Raw genomic sequence first — 20,099 nt, forward strand, 5'->3', positions numbered from 1 at the left:
ACACGAAAGTCTGTGTGATGTTACACATTGCATCTTTGATCGAACTCATTCTTTATTCAAACACGTCTCTGGTTATGCCAACCCCCCCCCCCCCATAACCCTTAACTTCAAGGTTTCACCCTGCAGAGATTGGCAGGTTTCATTATGACTTCCTGCTGATCCCTAATGAACATGGGCACTGTGTCTGAGGGAGCAAGAGGGATTCGTCAAGCATGTAAATCGCCAAATGGGGTAATCCAAGCAGAACGCAATACCTCTGGTTTAAACTGATGAAACAGCTGAAGAAAAACTGAACATTTTCAAAAATAATTAACAAGTAGACTTCATAAAATATCTGTATATTTTTTTAGGGGGTGTCATTTTATTTAGCTGGATGGATTTCAAACTAAAGTTCCCTCTGAGAATTCAAAATCATAAGAAAGCCGAGCTCACAGCATCATGGCTCCAGAGCTGGAAGTCGTCCATTTTTAATCCATTGGGCTGCTCATTAACTCCTTACTTGAACATGGATGCGTTTCCATTGAAGTTATATATAGACATTAACAGTGCTGCATTATGCATGGATTAATGAATACTGTGTTTAGTAATCACCTGACTCTTCCTTGGCTGGGTTGATGGTGGTACTTATAAGAGCATAGCAGAATGAATGTAGAGCCACTAATCAGTTTACATTTCTGGTGTTTGGTCAAGTTTGGACAATCTTACCGAAATATCTGTAAGTCATTTCTAATTTGATCTGACTCTGATCTTTGTTGATGTTAATGTTTGCATGAATTAATGAATGACGTGTTTCTATTGATCTGATCCAAAACGAGGGCCCAGTAAAAAAAAAAGTTTGGAAACCACTACTTTAGATAAACCCCATTGATTTCAATCACCTTCCTTTTCTTTGAGCGCCTCTATTCTTTCAACAGTTTCAATGTTTAGTCAAGTGTCTCAACACACCTTGAGAAATTCCAACAACTTTGCCGTGTTGATCGGTAAGTCTTATTCTTTTTTGGCACTTAACTTTGACACATTATCAATCCATCCTACGTTGTCCAAGTTTAGCAGAAAACCATTTCCCCTTCACAGGGTCACTTTAAGCTTCTGACTGTGAAGAGAAGCATTGTGCAGTTCAGTTTAAAAAAAAAAAAAAAAAAAGCTGTCTTGTGCTGATGAACAATCAAGACTTAAAATCAATGGGCAGTATGTCATTTTGCTGACAAGGTTGTAGCACAGCAGTGTGACCTGTTTTGTTCATCCATTGATCCATACCAAATAAATCAATTCTTGCTTCACAAGTTGATAGACTGTTTATGGCAGGACCATGTGAAAGCACGTCTTGGTCTAGTAATCTCTAAATAGCTCAATAGATAAACTAAAAAAACAACATTGCTCCCAAAGGGCTTTATTTTCTGCAAACCATAACTGATGAGTTTCAAGATTGGCGACTCCTCAGCCATTTAATGTGGTTTCATAATTCTGTTTAACACAAGCAACAGATGCAAAGCATCGAGACGATATACCTCACATGACAACGCCATGAATCTCTTGATTGCACTCTCAACCCAACAATTTGTGTTCATTGCTGCTTTTCACAGACTGCTTTTTAAACTTCATTTTTAATTTACTTGGTAAACGGCTTAAATGTATTCACGTTCAAATGACAGCTGTCCTAGATGTCACAAGTGGATGTTCTGTTCTCTCTGAACAATTACTTGACCTCCATTTTTAAGTGCTCTCACAAATCTGAAAATGAAAGACCCAATCTAATTACGCTACCATATCAGTTCCCTGCTTATCCATTAGTATTGTTAGCTCTGCAGTTAATCTTGAGTTAATGGAAGGCTGTCTGCCATTCCTCTTTTATAGAACGGATTAAAAGAACATATGTCTTCAAAATGATAAACTGTTTTGAGTGGCTCACTTAAATACATGAAAGAAACAAAATGAGAGACATCGTAATCTCCTCATATTGCGTGTGACAACATGCATGATGACACCGGCCTCTTCCTTGAATCCTTTGCAATTAAAAGGACGGACCGGTGAGCTCTTCTCTGGAGTTAAAACACGATGAACAGGCCACAAAAAAACCCATTAAACTTAAGATCTTTCTTGTCTTTGTGTTCGTGTTTCAGTCACACAGTTTGTTAAAAAGAAAAGCTAGAACTAGGGAAAGTCCGTTATGAATTGTGGACGGTGATGGTTGGCAGAGCGCAGAGGGGATGTCAAAAATAGAGCTGTACGAGCTTGAAATGCACCCAGGCGTTTCCTCTCTAATAGGCTGCTGAGGTCCAGCTCGTTTGTTTTTGTTGCATCTTTGTTTATTCAGGTACTGTGGCCATGGCCCGTCTCCAATCACGACCTCCTCTGTGGCATGTGCCAACACAATCACATGCCGGCCAAGTCCACCCACTCCGCTGCTCCTCCTTTGTCCACCTGCCACTCTGGGTAGCTCATCAAAGACAAAAAAAAGCCTTATCTTATCCTTGAATACGGTCCATCTAAATTGAATGCCCCCCCCCCCTCACAAGCCCTGCTTGTGTGTGTGGCTTGGCCCAGTTTCTTACATGACTGTGTGTCTAAGTGATTGCTTTCTGGTACTGTGTTTTGCTATTTTCCCCAGGTAATAGGAAACAATCGGATTTGGGACTGATGGCCTCTGTGCTGACCAGCAAAATGCTTCAGGCATGAATAGGGAGATTTTTTTATCTTTCTGATGGGAGCCTTGTTTTCCTGTACTTTACAAAACTTTACCCAGAGTGCCTTAGTTTCATCATGCTATTAGTCATGCCTCTTACTAAGACTACAAAGAGCTTATAATAATACTTCATCAGATTGAACCCAGACACCCACAGCTTTAATGACAGTAACACCTCCTCTGTTACTGCAAATAGCAGCAAATGTGGTGATAATTACAGACAATTACTTTCCCGTTGCTACCTGGTGTGAAGTCAGGGCTACAGAGCTGCTTGTAAGGAGGCAAACCACGAGGCTGTGTTACGTTGTTCCTCTCTTTGTCCGCTGCTGCAGTGGTTTATATCAAAGTCAAAGAGGACTGTAATGCATATTATTAATCTAGGACAGTTTTACAAGAAGACGAGAAGGTGAAAGGAAAGGCATTCAAGAAGTGCAAGGACATTTCCTTATACTGTGAAGACTCTTAACGAGTCCAGCAGCAATCTCATTGTCTCATAGTGTCGCATATTTATTACAGGAGAAGCTCTTATAATTCAAAGTAGTTTGTACCCGAGAGTTTGTTGAGACTTTTGGTACAACTTTTTTTTTAATCTTTTAAATGTTCAGCCATCAACACAAACACTAAAATGAAAAGGTATTTGGGGGATCCAGTATGTAAACCAGTGGTTATAGAGGCTGTAGTCCTCCAAGCAGGCGGCACGGGTTCAAATCCGACCTGTTACTTCTCTCGTCCCCGTCGCTCTCTCTTTAATCTCTGACTCTATCCACTGCTCTATCTCTAAAGGTGTAGGCGTTAAAATAAAAGCCCCAAAACAAACCTCACGAAATGTTTTTTTGTTTTTATGAGCGATTACATGGGTGACTTATTGTTTGATGGGCAGAAACGACATTGAAAATAATCAGTCTGATGCCAAGCCCCATTACGTCCATGTGCGCCTCATCCTATAAGACCCGACGCCCCTCTCAGCCGTGTCCCAGAGGCGCCTCCATACTCTGTTTCGCTCCAAATATTCCCCGAGTCTATTTTTGTCGGGGGACTGACAATGACATGATGCGAGCTGTTGGTCATCTTAAGCCAAATCTGACGATTTCACTTGAAATATGGCCAAAACTTTTTATTTCTTTTTAGTTGCCGATCAAAAAGGGAACGGTTAAAATTAAAAGTCTTTCATCAGATTTCCTTCATTTCACAAATTGGCAGCCTTGAATACAAGGACTAAAATAATTTGAGCTTCGTGCTTTGTGTTCCTGAGCCTGAAGTCTGATATTAGCCGCTGTGGGATCAGGTGAATGTCCAGATACATTACTTAATGTTTATCTTCTAACTTAACTTCATCCATTGCCAAATCCTTTGTGCCGTTTTTCTAAAAGTTCCAAAAGTTTTTTTTTGACTCTTTTTGTTTTTCGCCGTTTCAGCTTGTTTTTGGACCTTAGACCCTGCCGTAGCCTCTTAGTCGTGTTTGCCTGATTTGGACCGACGTGTGATGCCCTCTGTGATCCTGCCTGTGTGGATTTATGTCTTCATCCTGAAACTTATTGCTAAACCTCCTGACAATATAATAAATCTCATGTTGCTCTCAACAGGACAGTTGTTTTAAACAAAATCTCATTATTCATTACAACTCATGTAATCCCGATTTAATTACCATCTTTACCATTACCATCTGGCTTTTTAACTTTGCGTGAGTTTTGTGGTCCTCTGTGTCTTTTACTTATTTTACTAGTTTACTACATCTTTTATTGATTTTATTGTTTTATTTATGGAATCATCTTGGAAATGTTTGTTGAATTGTTTTTATTATCATATGTACAGCACTTTGGAGACATTTCTTTGTTGTTTAAATGTGCTATATAAATAAAGTGGATTGGATTGGATCTTTAAGTGCACACGTGTTTTCACTCAAGCACTGTGGTTGCCAGTATGCAATTAGAGCAGGCGGCGTACAAGTGTCAGACCAGGCTGATTCAGCATGTAACCACATCTCATCATTACAATCAGTGACGCAGGTGACGCACTTTCATGGCAAACAGAAAATAATTGAAGCAGACCCAGCGAGGACATTAGGAACATTGTCTGCAATTGAACGCAATAACCGAAGAAACACTAACCTGTGCTCCAAGGTTATTGATTTCATAATTACTCCACGTTATGGCTCTCCAGTGACGTTGGGGAACAACAGATGTGCGCATCCTTCCTCTCGCTCTGTAGCCTCTGGAAGAAAGATGTCAGGTAATGTGTGTGGCAGGATTGTTAAATTTCCTCATGCAGGCTTTATTGCCTCAGCTTACTTGTGAAACATTATTACCAAAAAATCACTGAAGTATCGTTTTCCAATTTTGGGGGAGTAATTTAAACAGATTGAATAGTGAAATAGAGGCAGAAGGGACAGGAAATATCTTCTCCGTGGATCGTTTTCAATAATCTCAGATGCAGAATGAAGCTGACAGAAAAGAAACATTGAGGAGTGTACGATTTAGTCATTTCATCATCGTCATAAATTTATCTGCAGCGTCTGCCTTGCTTCAAAAAATAACACATGACCTTTAGCAAGTGACTACAGGGACACGATTCACTTTGCTGAGCACCGTTATTAACAGAATGCACAGACGCGCACATGTCCAGAGGCAGGATTCAGACTTCTACCCCGACCATTTTTGGCTTGACTTATTATGTTTTTATGGGGGAAAATTGTAAATATTTCATGGCAGTAACTAATCCCCGAGTCTCATACATTAGTTAGGAGTACAGTTATGCTCACTGGCACTCAAGAGATGTTTATATTTATTTATTTATGTGGGTTTTTTGTTTTTTCCACAGCTTACACTAAACTCGAACAGATGTGGCCTCAGGATGTTATTTGACAAAATAGTCGGAGGAGTTCTCACTCACTTTTAAGACTTGACGGCAGAAATGTGTTTTATCATAACTGGGGGGAAAAATAGACAGAAAAAACAACATGAATGTGCATTTTACTGTTGTTTTGTTGTTTCTCTGTGAGACTTTTGAGTTTTGCTGAGCAGCAAAACACCGGGAAGCTCATTTGCAAATTGCCAGGTGTGCAAGTCTGTTCAGAGAATATGCTCGCTGTGTGAGATGGAAAAAACAAAACAAAACGGTGCTTGTTAGCTTTGATAGTCGGATCATTTAAAGTCTTAACTCTAACAAGTTTCCCCCTTTACTTTGAGAAATGGGAGCACCAATAAATGTAGGAAATAGGAAAGAGTCACTCCTCCCATAACAGCATGCAGCCTCATAACAATCGTTCCAAATAACATTTCCCAAAGTCACAAAGCTCTCCTGCAGTATGAGCAGTGCACTTCATTTTTAATCACATAGTTCTTACCAACCGCTATGTCACAAAAGTAATGTACGCGTTTGATGAAATCCTGGCTAATATTAGAGCCAACACTTTAATGTGAATGTTTAAAATCTAATGAAGAATTTGCAAATCTGATATAATAAAATCTGTCAGAGCGAGGCTGAAATATGACCGGGCTTCATACGGAGCAAGTTCCAGACAAAGCCGTGATATTGCCCGTATTGTTGTCTCCTACAGATCGTGTTTTACCCCACATCCTCCTTTCCTCCGTGTCTGATTGTGGTTTGCTTGTAGCATAACATTAGCTTTCGGCTGTGTTAACGCTTCAAATGTCATAAAAAAAAAAAAATGGTGTTCATCTGTAAAGATTATCCAGCTGAAAAAATACATCAGCACTTTTCCAGTCGATGTTTCTAGATCGGAGGATGCCTCTTGGCTCTGAAGCATAGAAGACCAAACAGTGTAACACAGAGCCGTAGTAAGATGAAGCATCAGGGCTCGGTTTGAGACAGTCTGCTTGACTGTATGTGTCAAACAAATATGGAGCGTTTTTAAATACTGCTGTTCATTTCCTGTTTCAGTCCCTGCTGATGTGTGTTTTGCTGTTTAATCTTGAGGGAGAAATGATAAACAGACCCACACTACCACTTTTTTTTTTTCCTCAAGGTCTCATTACTGTAACAGAGCAGAGTCTCATTGATCCACAGTGTCCTTCCTCTTCCTTGCATACACTGTTTTCTCTCTCTCTCTCTCTCTCTCTCTCTCTCTCTACCATCCCCACTCTGAAGCTGCCAAACGCTTCAGGGTTTTCTGCGTTCAATTCTCACTGGAACAGAACGGACTGCCACCTGCTGCCAGGTTCTCCATGACACACCGTTTGGTTCCTCCTCTCCTCCTTGTTGTGATGGAGACATTCAGGGGTCCGTCACTCGTCTCCCTCTGTGTGCTAAACATGAGCCGCGTGGGGACGAGGATGCCTTTGAACAAGCTGTGTGCAGGCTAAAACAGCATTTTGAGTTTTCACAGAGCGCCTGCTGTAAAACGGCCCAGCATGCTTTATATGAGCTACTTGACAGGCTGGAGTCTGAAATGTTTGATTAGATTTCTCCTTTTTAAAGAGTTCCCTCAGAGACTGACGATGTGACAAAACACACCAAGCTCTGGATGTGGACTGAAGCCCTTGTGATCCTGGAAGACGACTGTGATGAAGCCCAGCGTGCGCCTTACTGCTGCCATCTGCTCCCTCTCATGCTACTCGCCTGACAAGAGTTATGTTTACATAAAAACACAATGGCTCCTCTGCTAAACTGCTCCATGTTAACACAGCACTGGCAGCATGTTAGAGCCAGTGCATTTCTCCATGAATGTCAGTGAGCTAACAGTCTGACTTCATCACTTTGTGCACTGACAGTTTATCTTTGCAGAACAGGAGCTGCAGATTAACATGCAGGGGAAATATGATAAAGCAATAAAAACACAAATGGCTTCTCCTCTGCAGTTACCCCTGCAAGGGCATGGGAATCCTTCATTATCCACCTTCTTATTAGAGCCTGTCCAATTTAAGGAGTTGTTTGTTCCAGGACGATAAAAAATATTGATCTGAAAAGGTTCCAGCTGAAAGTATCCACTCCAAAACAATTAATCTATGTAATTCAAACCACTTGAAAATGATTTGGTTTTTCTCGAACAGATCAGCGGCTGCACCGGTTTGTCTTCAAAAGCAGATTTCTTAATGAGGACTCCACTGTCATATCAAACAGCTTTTGATGCTGTTACACAAGACAATTAAAAGGGAATTTATGAGCAGTTATACATCAATGATTCTGCTGGGCATTGAAGTATTTATCGCGCTGTAATGTCGTGCGGTAATGACACAACGTGGAAAATAAAAAATGCATTGATTGTTGTTCAAACATCCTTCAGCTATAGAGCGTTAGTTGAAGTGACGTGCTGATCGTTGTGTGAATCCAGTGAAATAATCTCAATGACTCTGTCGTCAGAAGCTTGCAGTAAAATGGTTGTCGAGTGAGTCAACTTCCTGGTTGCCCGTTTTGGATCACTTGCTCCTGTCAGAGCCTGACAGCCGTCCTGCAGAGGCAGCTGCTTTATGGTCATTTCCCGAACAATTCAATCTGCTGATTAATTGCCACCCCTCGGAGCAAAAAAGCCGAGAAGCGAGTAAAAGGCCTGCAGAGTTTTTAATAATCAAACTACAGTGACAGATTTTAAAAGCAGATTTAGAGCTCAGGGTTGGGGTTACACACCACCAACATGTTGTTCTCCTTTCTTTGAAGTGTATGTTGCACATATATTCACAGCACAAACATGTAAATGCAAAAATCGCTGGGATGCAGCAGAGTTGTTGAATTCATTTGAATAATCTTTTAGGAAACATGTAGAAACACCAGCCCTGTGAGATTTAACAAGGAAACCCCAAGTGTGGGTCATTTTTATTCATCATATCTGGTAAATAAATAGCTTCATCTCATATGAATCACAATGCATCGTTACACAGTGGCACAGATAGTATCAATGGGAAATTGGCTTAAGCCATATCCAAAATAGTTTTTGTGGAATTGTAAGGGTCCATCTACATTTTTGCAAGGGCTCGTGAGGAAAACCTGCATTTACTGCAAACTTGGCTTAAAAAAAAAAAAAAGAAGAGCACAGGAATGGTAAACTGAGATCAGGGTGTGTTGTTGTTTTTGCAAACCAGGTGATGCTACATAGAAAATGCATGACATGAAATAGACATTTCTACATGAATAGTTGTGTGTTTTTTGTCCACATTTATCACAGTGTTCATTTTAAAAATCTGAGGGATCAAACAACAGAGGAAAGCTGAGCATGAAAAGGTTACTCCTGACATGTCATGCATAAATGATAAGGAAGGTAACAAATGGCAGCAATGAACATGTCGACTTAATGGCTTGCTTCCTAATTTATAGCCTTTATTCATTAGTCAGCTGTGATCATTAGCAAAACCGTAATAAACTTTTAGAGTTTGTAAGCACTCACAAAGGTCGGTCTGTGAAAGATTTCTGTGAGGATCGTTAAATTAGAAAAATTACACAAATTTACAAAGAGTCCCTCCCTGAAAATAAATATTACAAGTCGATCCCAAGAAAATGTCCCTGCTGGCAAACATGGCCTCAGAATACTACAAAAAATAAGAGACAACGGACTAATACAGAAATCCTGCTCAGTGCTGCGGGCGAAATATGACCCACATGTCAGAGATTTTGGAGTCAGCGCTTGCTGAAACCATCGCCGTCGTTCGTCTTTGTGCTATGTTAGTCTGTGCATCATCGTCAGCCCTCTTTGTAAACGCGTAGCTTCACAAACTGCTACAGTCAAACAGTTAGAGCCATCTGCTCCGAATACAAAATAACTCCCACAGAACAAGCTCTTTCCCTTTTCCGCCTGGTGAACGGAGAAGTTTCTGGTAAACACTTCACTTCACAGGGGGGGGGGGCCAGGAGGGAGCCTGAGAAGGGAACCAGTGAAGGACAAAGAGAGGAATGTGTTGCAGAATTTAAACAGTTTCAGCGTCACACCAGAGAGGTTATAAATGTAAACGTGTTGTTGTTGCTGTCGCTGATGAAGTTGATTTGGCACTGCTCCAGTCTGGCAATATCCCCAATGTCCAACTCGGATAATAACTGAGTCGGGTCTGTGTTTGTGGTAAAAACCTGTTTCTCCATCTGTTCTTCTGGTGCCTCCTTCACCTGCTCCTCCTCCTCCTCCTCCTCGTCTTCTTCCTCCTCCTCCTCCTCTGTGATGGAGCAGAGGCGGGTGGCAGTCCCCGGGTTCTCAGCTGGCGGTCTGTAGTGGCACTGGCCGTTCAGCAGCCTCCTCAGGGGCATCAGGGGCACCGCCTCCTCCCCCAGCAGCTGCTGCTGGCAGTGCCGGAAATCGCTCTGACGCTTCAGGCGCTTGAACTCGCTGAACGCGGAGGTGGCATTCTGATAGAGGCTGTGGGCGATTGCCTGTGCCTTCTCCGACTTGCTGACCAGGACGGCGTGACACCGGAGCACCACGGCCATGTTCTTCACCTGGTGCCTGTAGATCCACGCCAGGATCTTTGGCCGGCACGGATCGGGTGCACAGTATGTGATTCTGTTCAGAGAGTAAAGGTGGATCGGCTTCTTTTTCCCAGATTTGTCCGTGCTCATCCGGATCCCTTGCGGCCCCACCATTAACCTCATCTTGGCACTTTGCTCCCCGAAGTTGCTCCTCGCCCAGATCTTGGCCACCGCCTCCTGCGTGCAGCCGTCTCCCTTTGCCGTGATAGTGACCACGCTCCCCAGGTAGCGCACGTTATAAACAGGTTCCTCTTTGTTCAGTTCCACCTTCTGCCGTTTGGTGTGGAAGATGTTGCCCACCCACTCAAAGGGGCAGTCGGGCAGCAGGTCAGGACAGGAGCGCAGCAGAGAGGAGAGGATGGACTGGTAGGTCAGCCCCGTGCCCAGGCTCTTGGGTTTGCTCTTGGCCTCATCCTCCGCCAGAACAAACTTATTCCTCCTCCAGGGCAGCATGGTGCTCAGAAAAAGTAGGAGCAAATGTTGCCCCTCTGTTGTAGAGTTAGCCGCTCTCAGCTCAGGAAATAAAAGAGTAAAAACCACAGTATGCGAGAGTAAAGTCAGAGGGAAGCTGCTTCTAGAAGCACAGAGTACAGACTGAGAGCAGCGAGCCTCAGCCAGTCAGTTCCCCCGCTCGCTCCTCCTCCTTCCTCCTCCTCCTCCTCTTCTGTTGTCTGCATCATGCAGCGCTGATCAGTGCAAGAGCCCGGTGCTCAGCCACCCTCTACGCCCCTCCCTGTTTTCGTTGTTTTGCTTCCAAATGGCTCGCTACCAAAGCATTTTTTTTTATCTGTCCAGCTTCTCACAGAGGTAACAGTGTTTTTGTTTGCTTGTAAACCTGAGGAAGAGGGGACATCGTGTATAGTCACCCTTCCTCAGGGGAGTTATGTAACTTGTTAATTCTGCTGTAAAAGTCAGTCGAGTCAGTCGCAGAGTGTAAGTCAGTGAAATGTTTATACGAGTATGACAACTGAATCATCTTGTTGCATTAGTGGGTGAGTCTTACTGTCACATAAAGCTGCAGAGGGTTAGTTTACATCTGAAGTACAGTAACTCCTAAGAGCCGAGAAACGAGAGAATTAATGTATGCACAATCTGTGTAAACATGCAGGTAAAAACAGGTTATACATATATAATGTATGGAAGACTAATAATGAGGCTTATTGCTCAATTATTTATCAAGGTAGAGGAAGTTTCTAGATTTAATAATAGTTTGAGAATTCGGCATCTACAAACTCAGAAGATGAAAAATGAATTATTAATTTAATTAAAAAAAAAAAAAAAAGGAGCCTGTGTATGTGTAATTTACATGCTACAGTTGGTGTGATGACCAGGGGCTTGTGAGCGCTTCATTTCATTACAGTAAAATAATGTACAAACTCTTAACATTGTTGTCGTCTGTGTTTTGTGTTTTGTGGGTTTATCGTTTGGTTTGAAGAATTACAGTAAAGACACGAGGTGTCATGCATGGGTTTAGGGATGAAAATGTTTGATGTACTCCAACAACTAAGAGTCTTATCGGCAGCAGCCGCCATACTGGAGATCCTGTCTCAGCCGAACTTTCAGTCAACCAAACAGGCTGAGAGCTGAGGCGGGTTTTAGGCCTGATGACAAATTCATCACCTGTACAGTGTGTACCTATGACGGTAAGCAGACCTTATCATTTTCTGTTCATTCACAGTGTAAAAACTGCTTTTTTAGGTGTGGTGTGTATGTAGCTTCTGGTGTTCCTGAAGCCAGCTTCAAGTGGACACTTGACGAACTGCAGCATTTTGCACCTCCACATTGGCTTCATTTTTTAAGACCGGAGGTAGCCGCTCGATGCTAATCCACAAAACTAAAATAATGGACATGTTAGCGTTTAGCTTAAAGCATCTGCTGTGCTGAGGTGCAGCCTGTCAGACCTTATAGCACAACTGTACACGCCTACTCCGATCAAGGCCTGTTTTCCCCCAAATGTGATAAAAGCTACATGACCACATTTTTAACAAAACAAGAAAAAAATGTTCCCTACAGTTGAACCAAATTGCACTTAGGAGCAGCCGTTTTACACTTGTTCCCAGATTTTAGTGTCTGCAGCGAAAAACCTTGCGTGGTCGCATTAATAAAATGCATTTTTTAATTTAACAGAAATATAACAAGATATATTTCTTGTTTTTTTTTTTTTAAATGTTACATTTTGAGGTGATTTAGTCTGGAACTGATGCAACTCACAGCCTACCAGGTAGGAGACACATTTCAACATCTGTTCTGTATAGTTATTGTGCACTAACATCTGTGTGACCAGCCAAACAACGTTTCCCGAGGGAAGCTGTTCTGTATGTGGAGGATTCTGGTGCAATGAATCAAAATAAGTCATCACAGTGTCTGCTGGCGAGCAGCGTGGACTGAACTGTCCTGAGTGGATGGTGGATGAAGTTCTCTGCTGTGAGGTTTGTTACTGTGGCAACACTGAAAAATGTCTCTTTTTCTTCCCTGGTGCCTTCTATGAATCAAACAAAACCAAGAGCGGGAAGGAAAATGTCTTCAGAGGCACTGTTTCAGATGTTAATGTGATTTATTGCCATTTAAAAAGGCGAGAGCTAATTATTTGACTTCTTTTCTCTTTATATTATCCGTTTTTCTCCGTGGCTCAGGATGCGAACTGAAAAGAGCTTCTTTGCAAACCACACACATCACCATGGGGGTTTTTGGCCCAAGTTGAGACTGTTTGGAAATGTTGCAAACAGATTTAATGTTCAGGGAATAGTCTGGGCAGTCTCCTCCACCCTGTTAAAATGATTTAGAGACTTTTTTGGCTCTCAGTCTCATCGGATGTTTAGTGAATCTTAAGAGGGACCATGATCTGATTATGGATGAGCTGGTATCTTCTTTTTGCTTCTTGTCAGATTTTTTTATATAAAACTTTACGTGCTACATTTTCACAGATGATTTTATTAATTGTCAAATTTGCAATCTGAGTTAAAATCCTGTATTAAGGGGTTGTTCAAGGACACGAGGAAAGTCTCTTTATGTACGTTTCTATGAGAAATGTTGTCACAGCGTGTAAAAGCAACATAATATAGTGTGCATCCCTTCAGTTTAAGTAATATGAAGAAGTGATGAATGCACGTATAAAATTAAATTAAATGATGTGTGAATATGTCTTCCCACAGTGTGCTGTATTTTAATAAAGCTGTCTTGCCTTCAAGGTGAAAGTGAAATGTTTTATAAAGTGAAAACCAATTTCTTATGTATGAACTTGGGCCAGCTGTAATATCATCAACATATACATTTTGTTAAATCTCGCTGAAAGGCTGGCACTTCCTTCTGCATGATAACATTACACAGCGTACTCATTATGCAGTCCAATAATGTGGAATACTTCCCGGCTTGTGTTCATTAGCCTTTTGCACTGGAACTAATGTAGATTTAAAACACCATGAACTCAGCTGTTCACAGAGCCATGCTAACGGCTCTGTGAGGATAAATGCTAAGGGCAGCATGCTCATGAAAACTTGCATGTTTACTCAGTTGAGTTTCATAGTGTCTTCATCTTGCATGAAAACATCAAATAACAAGTGCTACATTCACAGAAAACAAGTCGGCCAACAATACCAGTATGTATCAATGCCACAGAGATCTAAAGGTAGGAAACAGGTAAACTTACTCTGTTGCTTTGTTGCAGACGCACAGCCAGAGGGAGAGACAGACAGGAACAAGGAACTCCGGGGCAGAACTTGAGATCAGGGGTAAAAAGCTGAGCTGATTTCCAGTATATCACAAAAAAGGCAGCTTAGAGTGAAGCAGGGTCGGAGAGGACAGTGAATACTAAAGTCCCAGATTAAGTGATGGAGTCTTGCATTAGTTGTCAAAGAACAACCTGGCAAAGTGTGAGAGAATAGGAGATGCTTTATACTGGCTTGATCACAAATGAGAGGCAGCTGTGTGTGTGCACAGGTGAGCCGAGTTGGGTGATGAGTGTCAGCTCTCCTGTAGGTGAGCAGAGGAGCAGAACTGACTGTCACAAGAGCCATCGTGATGGCCACTAACTGATTATGAAAGCAGTTTTTACACTGTCTGCATGATTCATGGCTGTATGTGAGGACATGAAAGGTGATTGTGTCAGTAAGTTGCTGTTGTCGGTAATATGCTGCCTAAACTCACTAGAAGAAGACATGTGGAGACATGAAATCAAGTTTTGCAGGTATTTAACATTAAACCTTTCAGTGGATATATTGTATTTACAACCTGATGAAGTCTCTCAATTAAAAACAAGTGATAACCAATTAATCCCAAAGTAAATATAAGTGCCACATTTCATGCAAGTCTAATCACATTTTACACCATAGGCTCGCCTGTTACAAAGACATTTCGCGAAAAATGAGATCACAACATTTGTTGCTGCACAAACTCAAGTCCATTGACCATTAAGCGTGAATGTGACTTCGTAGAAACTGTGAAGACATCTTCACTCAGAACTAAAAATGGGACCAAAATTATTACAATTAATCTAACAGGAACCATGAATGTACATAGAAAAATGTGTACATTTTACATATTTTATTTCACATGAGGAAGCATCAGTGAAATGATGGGCTTCATGAGAGCCTGTGTGGGCACCTAGTATTTTTGCTAAATAGTACACCTACATTTTTTAAGAATTATCAGAAAAATCCTAAATTGTTGACCTGCATGGCACTCGGGGGTAATCTACAGATTTTGAGTATAAAAAGAAAATTGAGAATCTTAAAAATATAATTTTTGATCCATTCAATAACAGATTAATTCAGTCAGTTTACAAATATAAATGAACCGAAAGACTGAAATGAGCTCAGAGCGATGCTAAAATCTCATGCTAAAGAACTGTTTTCAGCTAAACTCAAATTGAAAAGCTGGAAATAAACCTATATTTTTTTTAAGCTCTGCACTCCTGGCTCATGACTCATCCTCAGTTCCTTTGTTGAACACGTCCATTAACAACTCACACAAGCAACCCATGTGCTGAATGCTATCACTGCAATCCAATTACTTTTACCTGAGTGACATTCCTCCCGTAACTCCCCAAATCTCCTTCCTTTCCCTCACTTTCTCTTCATTGCCCTCAAAGACATCCTTTCATCCTGTACAGCGTGTGCTACATATTTCTGTCTAGCAAGGCGGTCTAATTGAATTGGGCTCTCTCTTCATCACGCTACACTTACTGAGCACGGTGTAATCAATGAGAGGGGCCTTGCAGAGAAGGTCCCAGCTCTTAGATGGCTGATTTATAGCTGTACGTGATGGAGGCAGCGAGTCTACCCAGCACAAGGTAAAGAAAAAGAGAGGGGGAGTGATGACAGAAAAAGGCAAAGTGTTATACTGTTGCCTCAGATAACAAAGCTACACAACAATAAAGAAATGAAAAAAAAAACATGAGGGAATACCACAAGCATTTGAATAAAAGTAATTTGTGGTTTGTATATTAAAATAGAAGTCTCAGGGGAAAGGAATCAATATTATTTCATTCCCACGCTATAGATTCCCATAGGCTTGGCTGAATACATAATGCAGTCCAAGTGAATCATAGTTTAATGAACAGGCAGAGTGCAGGACATTAGATACAGGAGACTCATTCCCGTCTTTAATCAGCAGAATGATAAAGTCACAGGAGACCTGCAGGTCAACATGCCCTCATTTACTACTGTACAGGGAAAGTGCTGCCCTGCAGTAACTGATTTATTAGTTTACATGTTAGGTCAATGCCAATTAGCCAACAGAATCTAGAAATAAGGGCCAATTAAGGTTTGTTAATCTGAATTATTTATAGCCCCAGTGTTTGATCAGGATCTGGATTTAAAGCACTTAAAGGTAGAGTCAGTGTTCAAAGCAGCTTGTTAACACAGTATTCAAACTGGGCTCCTCCCCCCGGAGGTCATCGCCACCAGAGGCTAACGCCCACTGAAGCTTTAGCATGTTGACTGTTGACCTACACTGTGAGCGAAATTACGTTTCCCCCCTCCCCACGGTGCAACGTAGATAAAAAAAAAAAAGGGGTGGTAACAAAATAAAACAAGGTAAAATAAGATAACATTAATAAAAGCTAAATGTGCAAAAAGTACAAAGTTAAATAAAATGGAGTATAAAACAAAAGCCTAAAATATAGCACACGAGCACATGCTAATGTTTGGCACCTACTGTACAGGTAGGTAACTTTATCTACACAGTGTTTCCCCTTACAATTATCATATATCATATAAATATTAGGCTGTTTGAAATATCCTTCTATTCATACTTTGATAATTTGGCATAACCATTGTCCCCATGTTCAATGTCACCAGCGTGATTATTTCTCTGTTGTGTGTTTGTAGATAAATGTAACACTTAAAACTGCAATCAAGTCTCTGCCAAAAAGACTCATCTTACATCAAGTTGTTGAGTTAGCCTCAGAGCAGTCCTCCAGGCACAGACAGCGAGCTGATTTTAATAGCTTTAGGAACTGAGATTTTTCCAAATATATATATATATATTTTAGACTGGGAGAAAAGCTGATTGTATGCCAGGATGGAGCTAAAAGCCGTGTGATATGTTGAGGGAAAATGAAGGAAAAAAATCCTCCTTTTATTCAAAAGGGTTTTTCTACTCACAGACTTTTTGATCACATCTCTGAGATTGAATCTTTCATCCATTCAACAGGGGAAAAAAAGAATTGTGATTGATGCTATATGCTTTTTTTCTGCAGAACGATGGTGTTTTGACCGTCAGCATGACATACAAGTGGAAAGGAAGTGAAACTTTGATATAGTTCAGGCGAACTTCCTCTGCATGGCTACTTATTAAAATCTGACATTTCAAAAGTTGGAAAGTCAGGTCTTATGGCCCCTAATAACAAGCACATTTCCTGCACAATTTTTGTTTTCCTCCTCTTAATTATTGTGGCATTTAAAAAGGGGTCTTGCTTGTTAGTGCATAAGTACATAGACCTGACAAGAGAAGTTGTCTGTCTGGTTGTTGCATGGGTTGCATCAGGCCACAGAAGGCAAATAAGAATTTCTACTCCTCCCATTTTGCCTCCATCTTCTTCCACTGTTTCTGTCTCAAATCCATGTGAATGCGTCACGTCTGTGTTGGATGTCATAATGTGACAGAAGCAAATAAAATAAGGAGAGTAATGCAGACGGGGGCACCGAAACAGAAAGGTAGACTGTGTCCTGAAAACAAGGTGACTAATGTTGAATAGACACCCTGAGGATGTTTGTGTCCTTTTTTGCTGGGGTTGAAAACAAGATTGCACCTTTTCAAAAGGAAGCCGCAAATTCTCATCGGCCAATCATTCACTTGTCAGGGCAATCATGTCAGACGGATCCTGCCGGAGGAGTTTTTATCAGGGGTGATGATTCCTGTTACATTATTTAACCTCTAGAGATTCAAAGAGAGAGAACAGATAAAGATACAGAGACATTAAAATTACAAATGAGTAATATTTATTGCATGCAAAAATACAGTCACACATTTAAATCTCATATAAAGGACTTTCAGTGAGGTCTGTCCAGAGCAAGAACTGTTTCATTTGGATGGGGGATTGGCTGAGGCTTTTAGTTTTTTTATGTAATGTAAAATTTAAAAAGACAGATTTCAGGCCCTTGTGGATGCGATCAAGTTTTGAATTTCACAATACTGTAAGGTTGTGCAAAAATTCGACCCACGAGCAGGACTGAGAGTAGTTGAAATGCAGATTTATTAGATAAATGTGGAGGTTGATGTTTGAAGAGCTGATCCAGGCAGAGAGGGGTGAGTGGTGAGAGGCAGATTGGAAAACACTGAACGAGGCGGGTAGATGGAAATAATAGTTAACATTTTTAACTGAGTAACAGACACTGGGTTGGAAAACATCAGGCAAACCCACAAGGAAACAGGGTTTAATTGGCAGTGTTATTAAAACCACATTAAACTGGACAATCCTGCAAATTCTTAAAGAAAGAACATTATACGTAACAACAGCAAAAATCACGTTTATATGTACATTTCTGTCTGAGTCATAACTGTCTACAATGAGTGAGAGGTGTGAGTCCCTCTAGCTTACAGTGGACATTCTCCTCTGTATTTGCCTGAAATTCCTCTTTTATTTTCAACCTTTTCATTCATTATGTTGATCAATCTGTTCGATCAATGTTTGCAGCTGAATGTTGGTTAAAATAATGGGTGCAAAGGTTAAAATTGTCCCCTGAGCAACATAAAAAAAAAAAAGTCAATATTTATGAGTGAGTGTGAATAATTTCATTCTATCCAAACACAAAGCATCTATAAAGATGGTTTTGTCAGACTGGAGGTTTGACTGGTGTTGAAAAATCCATAGTCAGAGGTTTAGACAGTGCCTTCAAAATTCAGCACAAGTTCAGATGTGTGGTTCAGCAACAAAATAGCACCGATGTGCAGGAGAGACTCTATTTTCTTAATCCAAAACCCAGCTCTGCTCGCTCCGACTCAAGCTGTCATCGACTGAACCTGGCTGCTGGGTAGTTTTCTTCACAGTTCACCATCAGGTTATTTGCTCTGAACGCTCTGCACTAAAGCAGTGTTTAGATGGACTGCAGGCGAGTGTGTTTGTCAGCTGGAGAACCTGAAGAAAAGAATGAAACAGGATCATGAACATTCAGTAATAGAGCCAGAATGGATGTTGCCCATCTTTCTTCTGAAATCCTTTAATTTTCCAAAACAACAAAATCACAAACTGACTTCTATACAAGATGCCAAACACGATGGTGAAGAATTTGTCGCGACAGTTTTGGTCAGTGCATCAATGCATGACCTTTAAAAACATCACATTCTTTCAGAGCAGCTTTCTGCCTGATGACGAACGTCCACAAGAGGCAATGAGAACGTACAGAGAGGCAATATATAAAAAGGTATATTCAGTTATTCTGTTAAAATATGGTGCCTGTCAGAGTTGAGGGGCCATCAATCAAAACTAAAGGCTTTCCCATTCGAAAAGACTCAATGTTATAAATCTACTGACTCACTCCCCGCCTTATGTTCTCTGACAGCATCTAATTTATAACTGAGACTTTTTCTTTTCTCTTTTTATGTAAATTAAAACGTAGCTGCATGTGTGCAAGTTGTGTACCCTGTCAATGCTGGAGAAGACAGCGTCATCTGTATGCAGCCCTGGGATGAATAGCTGATGGGGTGCACTCAGGGCAAAAACCTCCAGGTGGCCCACGGGTGCTCCCTCACATAATGTGAGGATGTCTATTAATTTTCAATTTAGCACAGACCTTATTTCTGCTGCAGACAAAACATGTGAGAATGAAAACACACATCAGAAAAACAACTTGGGATCTTTGTTTTAAATGAATCCTGAATCCTTCATTTGTTGTTATTGAAACCATTGAAAATATTTGACAGAATATGTAAATATGTGATTACTTATGACAGCTATTATTTTGTACACATTCTCCGGCAGATTCGAAAAACCTGCACACAATTTGAAACATTTTCTGGTGAAGTGAAAAAAACATATCCTGAAACTCCAATCATGCGTGCATTAATCCATTACTCATTGTCATGATGTCTTACTGTTCATCGAAGACAATTTTTTGTGTGTGCAAACGTCTATTAGGGTGTGTGTATGTGTGTATTTGATAGTAACTTTGTGGCTGTGGAGGGAGGCTCGGCTGAAAATCTACATACATTTTCAAACCTTTTAGCCAGAACGATGAAATTCAGAAAAATCTAAAGTGTGCATTAATCTTGACTGATACTTGTTATAGTATGCATTTCCCATAGTCTTTATTTCATACTGTACGTATGTGTTTTACGGTTTTAGGTTATAAGGAATGTAGCTATGATGTAATCTGGTTTTAGTCCTTTAAATCATATTTTACATTGATAAATTGTGTTTACCTTTCTGTGTACACTTTATGCCCAGGGACTACAGATGGAATCTAATCAGCTAAATCTGTTGCAATGCATCTCCTCTCATGTATTGAGATGAATGTATATTCTGTACATAGTCCCTGACCATTTAAACAATCAAGTACACTAAAAAACAATAACA

General features: G+C 40.8%; 2 protein-coding genes across 2 annotated transcripts in view; both read right to left on the reverse strand.

Annotated features, from left to right (window-relative positions):
• LOC306833730 (trypsin-3) overlaps positions 1-13,921 on the reverse strand; it is a 54,160-nt gene extending 40,239 nt beyond the window's left edge. Inside the window, exon 1 of the mRNA XM_079359221.1 lies at positions 13,734-13,921. The gene's annotated coding sequence lies outside the window, so the exon portion shown is untranslated. The remainder of the gene's footprint in view (positions 1-13,733) is intronic.
• fam43b (family with sequence similarity 43 member B) lies at positions 8,193-10,685 on the reverse strand. The gene has a single exon (XM_079359402.1). It carries the CDS (start codon positions 10,538-10,540, stop codon positions 9,554-9,556), a length of 987 nt encoding a protein of 328 aa, XP_079215528.1. The 5' UTR covers positions 10,541-10,685; the 3' UTR covers positions 8,193-9,553.
• Positions 13,922-20,099: the final 6,178 nt, after the last annotated feature.

This window comes from Symphodus melops (genome assembly GCF_947650265.1).
Source record: "Symphodus melops genome assembly, chromosome: 13".
Classification (NCBI taxonomy): domain Eukaryota; kingdom Metazoa; phylum Chordata; class Actinopteri; order Labriformes; family Labridae; genus Symphodus; species Symphodus melops.